General features: G+C 37.6%; 1 protein-coding gene across 3 annotated transcripts in view; it reads right to left on the bottom strand.

The window, feature by feature from the left end:
• TRPC4 (transient receptor potential cation channel subfamily C member 4) overlaps positions 1-8841 on the bottom strand; it is a 137316-nt gene that overhangs the window by 58069 nt on the left and 70406 nt on the right. For all 3 annotated transcript variants that reach the window (XM_027892776.1, XM_027892775.1, XM_027892777.1), the window contains one exon: positions 3758-4276. In XM_027892776.1, the coding sequence (XP_027748577.1) occupies positions 3758-4276 (519 nt within the window). The remainder of the gene's footprint in view (positions 1-3757; positions 4277-8841) is intronic.

Genomic DNA, 8841 nt, shown 5'->3' with positions numbered 1-8841 from the left:
ACAGTACTGCCAATAATTATAACCTCATCCTGTTACTATGTTTAAGTTTATACAGCTATAGTTTAAATGTCATGGGACAGTTAGTATGAGCTGAAATGAAACAGAGGTATAAATTATTAGTATAAGTATTTAAATTCCACTAATTAAACTTACTGGGAAACCAGACGATATTGATTCAGTCTATTTATCTCCCCTCTTCTTTATTTCACATATAAGGGAAAATTTTAAGCACTGCAGTAAGCACTTTTTCACGTTTTTGTGGTTATATGCTTAACACCTACACAGAACCAAAGCTAAAACAAAGCTAACTGAAGAGTGAGAGACACTGGGACTTGCTGTGATTTCTCTAGTAAAAACTCTCAGTACAGGAGAGAGAACATGCAGTTCACAATGAGTGGAAAAGATAACTATCTTTTCTAATCATTAAAGACTACTACTATTCTCTGCTACTTAATTGCATTTTTGCACCACAGGTTTGCAATTTACTTGAGCTCAGATTTGCTTGTGAATCATACACAGAACTGGGGAGTTCCCTTCTACATCCTTGTGTGAAGCTGCAGTTAAATCAGATAACATTTTTATTTGATTCGGAAAAATGGGAAACTTATTTCTCATTGTTCATTATGTGCTTAGAATGAATAGAATCAACAGAATCCAGTGCAATGAAATTGTGACAGCCTTTATAAAACCAAGCTCTCCCTTAGCTGAGATAATATTATACAGCAGATAATTGGACAACTAAATATTCGTGCCCAATGCAGGGTGGCTGCGTGACTTCAGAGAATCTCCCTTCTCTGCTCCTGGTTGTAGACCAGGCAACAGTAGGTGTCAGAAACAGGCACCATAAGCATCAGCCACGTTTCTGTGCTTAACATCAAACAGCATCACTGGTGCAAAATGAACAGAAAAAAAAGGTACCTTGGATGTTCTGTCTAATGAAAGGAGAGAAAGAAAAGTTGCCCTAAAGAAAGATTGCCCCAAAGAAATTGTGGGCAAGCACACAAAACATACGTCCTGGCAGATACTCTCTGGTTCTGCGACATAACTGTGAACAGATGTCATCCAGTGTCTTACCAAACGTTATTCCACAGTGTCAACTTGAAAGTATAAATCTCTTTCAATATCATCAGTTACTAATGAAAGAAGATAGATGGTTTTATCAGGGAAGTTTCTTTCTTGATGATACACAGTAGGTTACCTCTGACATGACTCCATGGACTAAGAATTGATACAACCGAGATGCCTTCTGCCAGTATATGAACGAGAATCACAGTATTATGTCAAGTGAGAAAGGAATGGAAACGTGGAGATGAGCAACTTTTACTGCGGAGAACCTCAAATCCAATTGACATAAAGTGTTTGGTCTGTCGAAGGTCCACCTCAGGGGCAAAGTCCACTCCATTCCTTTACAAGGCTTACTTCTAATATGTTTCATATCCACTTGCTTAAAATGGCCAAAAGAATTACTTCTAATAATTTTTGGTGTTAATTTCAACTTGAAAGGAAAAAAGTAATCCTTAACTCCTGAGCTCTTAATCATTAAAACAATATAAAAGGACACATGATCTAATTTTATTTGTCCACATTCATCACTATTTTGTCGCTTTCAGATGCCATTTTCGGACTTACAACTAGACATTCTGGACAACCAGACACAATTTCTTACTCATGGAACTCTGAACTCAGCCCCAATATGCTTTTACAATGTCCTTCGATAATAACGTGAATAAAGGCTGAGATGTCAGGAACAGGTGGTAAGATAAGAAAGGAAAACAATGTATTATAATCTGTCTTGCTGTTTTGTTGGGGGGGCATTTTAAGAAATAGAAATTGTAGTTGTTAAGTCTGGAACAGTACCATCTGATAATAATCTTCAAAAGCAGTGAATATATTGCCTAAAATGTTATACTATCAAGAGCTCATGGCTGGGTTCTAGTGCCTGAGCTGAAAGAACCTCCTGCCCCTGGAGGATGCTGTATTCAGCGTTAGTTGTAACATCCTTAACACAAGAAATAGAAAGACCCATCTGATGTATTTTCTTCATGATCTGTATGCACCAGGACAGCCAGAATCCAAGCAATTGTTATGCCTGAGGTAGGTTTCTTGATCTTAGAGCTGGACCTACCAAAATATTGTTGTAATAATAAGAAATAAAATGACTGAATAGTTAAAGCGGCTACTATTTGTTCCATCATCCAGTATGGAATACATGTAAGAATACAGCAAAAAAATCTAAAAAAACTTGATTCTACTTCATCAAGACTCAAGTGGTATGGATAGATAATTTTATAGAAATTAAAAATGTGTGTAAAATATAATAGATCCAGATATTTGGAATTGTTTCACAAAATCAGTATTAATATCTGCTGTTATGAAGAATCCTACATATGTTTATCACTAGCTCTATCTCAAATTAAGAAAATTTAGGCTCTATGTTAAGATTTAAAAGAAAAAAAAAAAAAGAACAAACAATGAGAAGTCAGAAGTCAGAATTTTATTTCAATCCTTGGGAAAACAGAAGTCCAGGCCTCAATTTCTTAAATGACTGTAAGACAAGACTGGCATTGGCATTTCAAGAAACAGAAACAGTAGGTGGTAAGTCTGGCAAAATATCATCTGAAAATAATTTATGAAGGCAGTGAATATGTCGCCTAAAACATTATAGTATAAAACATAAAATTATGTGTTTCCTGAAGGAAAAAATGCTTATTAGAAGACTTATGATGTCAGATAGCAATTGAGAATTTTTCCAGCAGAACTTCAGTAGGTCCTTACCTTAACAGTAGCTTCTTAGGATTACTAAAATGTATTTCAAGTGGACAAAAGAATCATTGCACATTTAATTATTATTTCTGCAAACCTTTCTAACATACCTAATGTATTAACACATTTACTATTATATTTTGAAGAATAGAGACTTAGCAGTGATAAACAGACTACCTCGATATAACACAGAAGTTTCTTAAGCATTTGCCATAATTTGTATGAACAAGTACTACTTAATAACTAACAGCATTTGTCTTGCCTGTAGACTTCCACAGTTCAGCTGACTTTGTATGTACAGGTTCCAAATAAGATCATACAACACATTCTGACATGAATCTGCCTCTTTTGCTTTTGTGTGCACAAAGAACTTCAGTACTTTCTAAAAGAGGCAGACATCCTCTGTTTACAATTCTGATTATATATCACTGAAGCAAACTTAGGAATTTTCAACTGTCATGAAACCAATACCCAGGTAATTCCACTTTGGATTTTTAATGAAAGAGAATTTCAATGTCAACATTTTTGGAAGTCATACATTGCTACTTATCTTCTGTTTCGATATCTATTTATAGCAGTTGTTTTTTGAGAAAACTTCTCTATAGAGGTAGCTGTAGTACGTGTTTAAGCACATAGCCTCCTTTTTCTGTCAGACACAGGTTAATTCAAAACTTAATTCAGTATTTCTTATCCTATTACTGAAAAGCACTGCGGAGCACAACTAGTGCAGACTATGTCTATTCAGGTGTAAAATAAAAAGAAGTTTCACAGAATCTGTCCTATAAGAGAACATTTCAAATTCAGATACTATCAAACTGTATCAACTGCTCAAATTCATCTAATTAAAACTATACAAAAAGCAGAAATCTGGTAGAATGAAAAAAAAAAAAAAAAGAGAAGCAGAAATTTGTCTCAGTTAAAAGGATGTATTTCAAGCTTTTATCTATCACATTTCTACTAGTGAATATGCTTAAATATTCTCCAGCACACTCACCTCTTTTTGACGGTATTTAATTGCCAGTTTCAATCTTGCAAGGTCATTACCACTTTGTTCTTCTATTAAGCTATTATCATCTCTGTAATTAAGAATAATTTCCAATTCCCTGGAACTCCGTGTCTGATCCAGGAGATCTTTTGCAAATTGCTTGCACTGCCGCGACAGTTCCTCATACTCCGACTTAAATTCATTTTCGACTTTACTCAGTTCCTGCAGCTCCCAGCTCAGTTGAAAAGCAGTAAGGAAAGGATCCTCACTGGACAAAGCAATCAACGATGGGCTCGCCAGAGCCTTGTAGATATTGAGTCTGGACCGAGAGTGGCGGAGGCTGTCCACATCTGAACTTGAGACACATTCAACACAGTTACAGCGGACCTCGTGGGGCCTGGGCACAGACACCCCTTTCTGCACAAGTAGCTTTATGATTTCGTAATTGTTGGTGTGGGCAGCAAGAATAATAGGTGTGATGTCTGGCGTAAATTCTGAAAACTGCTTGTCCAGAAGCACTGGTGGCACCTGTGAAAAAAGGCAAAACCCCTTAAAGGCCTCTTCACTGAATAAGAGATATAGAAAATTAAGCTACAAACGGTTTACCAGGTAATACACCAACTGATGGATCTTTGCTACTGGCCAGAGTTGATGGAAACACTTTAAACATAGCAATTCAATTAGCTAAGATAGCCTCTTTCCAGTTAATAAATTACTTTAAACAGGGTGTGCTTTTCCATAGAATCTTTTTGTATGTAAACAATCCATGGGCAACCATTCTTCAGATCAAATTATTAGATAAACAAGGAAGAGTCATACACGAATGCTCCTGTCAGGTCCCTTGAAGTGAGAAAGATGGAAATGCTTTCTCATCTCTCTATGGTTCGTCTCAGTTTTATAGGGAAGAAAAACTCGTGGGGGAGTAATAGTTATTACCTGAAGGAGGCAGTGAACAGGATACAGGAAAATTAGAGTTATAAAATAAAATAGGCAAGTAAATCAGAAAGAAAATACATGTTTTCTTAAAGAGAATGTTGAAAATAAAGCTGTGTAGAGAGAGAAACACATGCCTGCTGGAAAGACCTTAACATCTTAAGGCTCAGTTCTACATTCACATGCACAAAGAAACATATTCTGTTTATAGACAAAGTTGGTAGAAAAAGAGGAGTTAGTAGAAAAAGAGTTCTAAAAGATCATTTTTTAAGCCTCTTTTGATGTGCATTTCTGTATTTTCAGAAGACTGAATTTCAGAAGACTTTCATTTTAAGCTTGCTTCTTTATTTTACACTACCAGGCTCTAAAGTCATTCCCAGGTCAAGATAATTCATTAGACTAGTAAGGTTAAGCACATAGGTGTAATTAGCCAATGTCAATTAAAAAAATGGTATTAACATCATCAGTCACAGACTTCTTTTGGTCCCCAGCTCAATAACCAAGTACAAACTCAATCCACATGTGAGAGGTGCTCTGACTGATGCTTTTTTAGGAGGAAAGAAAAAGGAAATCATTTGACTCAAAGGTATCTGAAGGCTGGGGAAATAGATGGCCACTGCAGGGAGCAAAAAATGTTTGATGTAAGTCTCATGACAGCACCATGACCATGTTATAAGGTGGAAAAAACCACAAATGCACAGAAGAAAAGTGAATAGGGAAAAGGTAAAGCATGTGAGAACAGCATGAGTTGAAATGAGCTGTTTAGAGCCTTGGGAAGGAAAGACGAGAAAATGAAATGCACAGATTCTGAGAGAAACTCAAATAAGCTTAAAATAAACGGTAGCCACCGGATATAAAATAAATAAATAAATATATAAATAAAATCCATAGATCCTCGATCCCCTCCACAACACCCTTTCTAATGAAGACACTATTTTGTACTTTTTTTAGCTATTCTGCATGTAAAAGAGTTCACAGTTATTCAGTGGGACAGTGTCCACATCTAAGATCTCCCATGTTCATGGCTGTCAAATAGGGGCCTGAAGCATTAAGTAGTGGAAAGAGAGAATTACTCTGGGAGGTGGGCCCTTATATGGGAGTGGTAAAACGGCGTGGAGAGTCACGACTGGAGATCTGGCATTCAGAACTGTAATCACAAATCTCTAGAGAAGCAATCCCTGCCTGTCCACAGTGCATTGCTGACCTCGAGTAGCTGTGCCAGATTGTGAGAAGGTATGTGGAGTCAACAGGCAGAAATCCCTTCTCTGCCTTCCCATGCACTCAGACATGCACGCTTGGCTTGGCACTGGATCAGGCTGGCACACAGTCTGTTTTAACAGAGGACTGTAGGATGACTGAGATAGCTCACTCACTCTTACAAACAAAATAGTGTTGTGTGTGCAGATATACAGAGAAACTTCGCGTTAATATTACACAAGAGATAAGGAACTCCGCTGAGAATATACTGAAGGTAAGTGTGGTGGGGGAGACATGGGGGTACAAAAACAAGCAGAAGGTCTATGCACTGTTCCTGGTCTCAGCTGTGGTCAGGGCAAAAAACATAACGTCTTCTCAGAGGATTCTGGCTCTGTCCACACTGCTCTGTCAGGTCTCTTCCAGGGCACCTCTGCATGACCTGTCACCTCCAGGCTGAAGAGTGCACAGAGCCCACATGAGGATGACCACATGCCCAGATTGCTTCATTATTTCTGTCCAGTGTGGACTGGGGCTTGAAATTCATGTCTGTTTTCTCACCTGTCTTTGGAGTCAGTGGGGAAAATGAGACCCAGTTCCAATCCCAATCCTCACTAGTTATTGCTGCTGCTTTTCCTGCTCTCTAAATTGCAACTGCGGCCAATGCTTTTGAAGCTAGAAAGAGATCAAAATGGCAGAAGAGGTTCAAACTCTGCATTAGTAGAGAGAAGATTTTGAGCCATCATAGATCTGAAAAAGGTTTATAGAGAGGCATGTGTTGTGTTCTGACAGTGTCTGCCACAGCCAGTGAGACTTCCTCATGGCCTCAGGTTCAGGGTACCAGGGAGCAAAGAAAACAGCTGCAAGGGCAGAAAACCCAAGGACAGAAAGCTTTAACTTCAAACTCACTGACTGCTCTGAGTATTGCTCTGTCACTTTGCACGTCACTAGCTTTGTACTTTCTGACAGTACTAAACAAACATTTGCTTAAAGCCCTGCCAGAACTGAAGGCTATCTTAAACATATCATCAGCTGCAAGCTCTGAAAAATTAAGACACAGCTTGAAACAACATGACATTACAATGATTGACTTACACATAGGGTCCATTAACTCAAAAGCTGCTTTTCTCAGAGCTTATGAAAACCTTTCATCTTAATCTAACTCAGATATCAAGGCTAATGCACACATTTTGGAATTCATACTCAAATTAACCCAAATATAGAACTGTGTATTAAATCATTTCAGCCTTAACTTACCGAAACATTTAAACTTAAAGGGTAAACCCTAAGACTTCAATTTTTATTACATCATTATTTTAACCCCTGACCCTTTACCTCCTATTTTAAGATCTTCTACTAATTCAAACCAAAGATAGAATGTTGAAGCAGTAAGGTCAAATTATTCCCTCATCTGTGTCAAAAAGAAGTACTTGTCTTTGAAGTTCTGAGTGCTCTACGGCACCCAAAATATCTCAGAAGTTAACTGCTGACCCAGAGTACTTGCTCTTAAGTCATCAGACTTATAATGAATTTTACTTTGAAAGTACTGGCATTAAAGAAGCCAAAACAAATAACCAGCACACACTGATATTAGCCATGCAATCTGAAGCTTTGACAGAACAGCACAGAAAACATATGAATCTTCCTTAAATCTTGGAGGATGGGAAGCTACTGGGTCTTACAGTCATTGACTGTTACTGTAACTTCCCAAGGCTCAGTAGTGGTGCAACTATATTCTAAATTTTGGAGTTAGTGTGTTAAGTGTGAGGCTGCTTAAACTTGGCCAGGTCAATTCTTGCCTCCTTACATTTTGTTGAAAATTTGCTACTTCAATTCCATTTATAGGGCTGAGCAAACTAGTTTGGCGACTGTATATATAACTGTTATGTGAATCTTATGGTGATGAGTAGGTAAAAAGAAAACAAAATAGAAAAACAAGAAAGTATGGCTCAAAGTCTCTATACTTCAGTGCTCAAGGATGCTAGAATTTTCTGTTGCACTTGTTTTACCTGCACTCATTGTAAGTGGGAATGAGTCAGTCTGACTTGGCTATATAACAATCCTTTTAAATACCAAGTGGAACAGTCCTCTTCAATACGTGTTTATGTTGCCTGTATAGTCTGTGTGAAGAGAAGCTCCTTTTCCATGACTGGAAGAGAATTACAAGTTAAAGTAATGCCAGTTAGGTCTGAGACATTTTCCTGTCCCCATGACATCGAAGTAGGGAAGGACAGCTGATGATCTCTTAGACATCCAGGAAACAGAAAAATTTAAAAGTTAGTTTGGAAAAGGAGGAACGTGAATCCCAGCCGCATCTTTTTCTCCATCTAGATATCTCATAATGGCTCATTGCTGGAATATCTCAACAGAGAGACCAAAAACTGCAGTGCCCGTTTTCTATTGATTAAGTGCAAGAGCTCAGAATCTATGTAGATCTATTTCCTTGGGCAAACAGCTTGCCTGCTTCCTGTCTGTGTTATTTATTTACAACTATTTGCCTTTTGTTTATAAAAGAAAGCAAATCCTGCAACGGCTTCAAGTAGTTAGGGGAATAAATTTCTGAGTCATGTCAATCATGACAGCATGATTGGAGGAAAAACCTAAAGCGAAGGGAAAAAAGAACATATGACATTAGGTGAATACATATAATCTTACGCAGTACCACATTATATAAGGAAATTAAGATTATAAAGGTCTCAGTTGCTTCAGTACTATTGCTCTATAGCTGTCATCATCCAAACATCTTCCCAATTCTTAACTCTACCTTTCAGTACAGTCCACAGCACACAAGTTATCCCTATGCATATACAGTTTCATGATTTACATTGTGGTTTGTTTAGTTCTGCTCTTTGGTTTGCTATTATTGTACACTTACTGAATCAGCTGAAATACATCCTGGTTATGACAATGAAATTAGTTCCACCAAGATGGGTTCAAAAATTCCTCCTACCCCAACTCCTTTCACA

Source organism: Empidonax traillii, unplaced genomic scaffold (assembly GCF_003031625.1).
Source record: "Empidonax traillii isolate 1590-97213 ecotype Southwest subspecies unplaced genomic scaffold, ASM303162v1 scaffold367:size622293, whole genome shotgun sequence".
In the NCBI taxonomy this organism is placed as follows: Eukaryota; Metazoa; Chordata; class Aves; order Passeriformes; family Tyrannidae; genus Empidonax; species Empidonax traillii.
The sequence above is the reverse complement of the archived record's forward strand: the minus strand, read 5'-3'. Positions and strand labels throughout refer to the sequence as shown.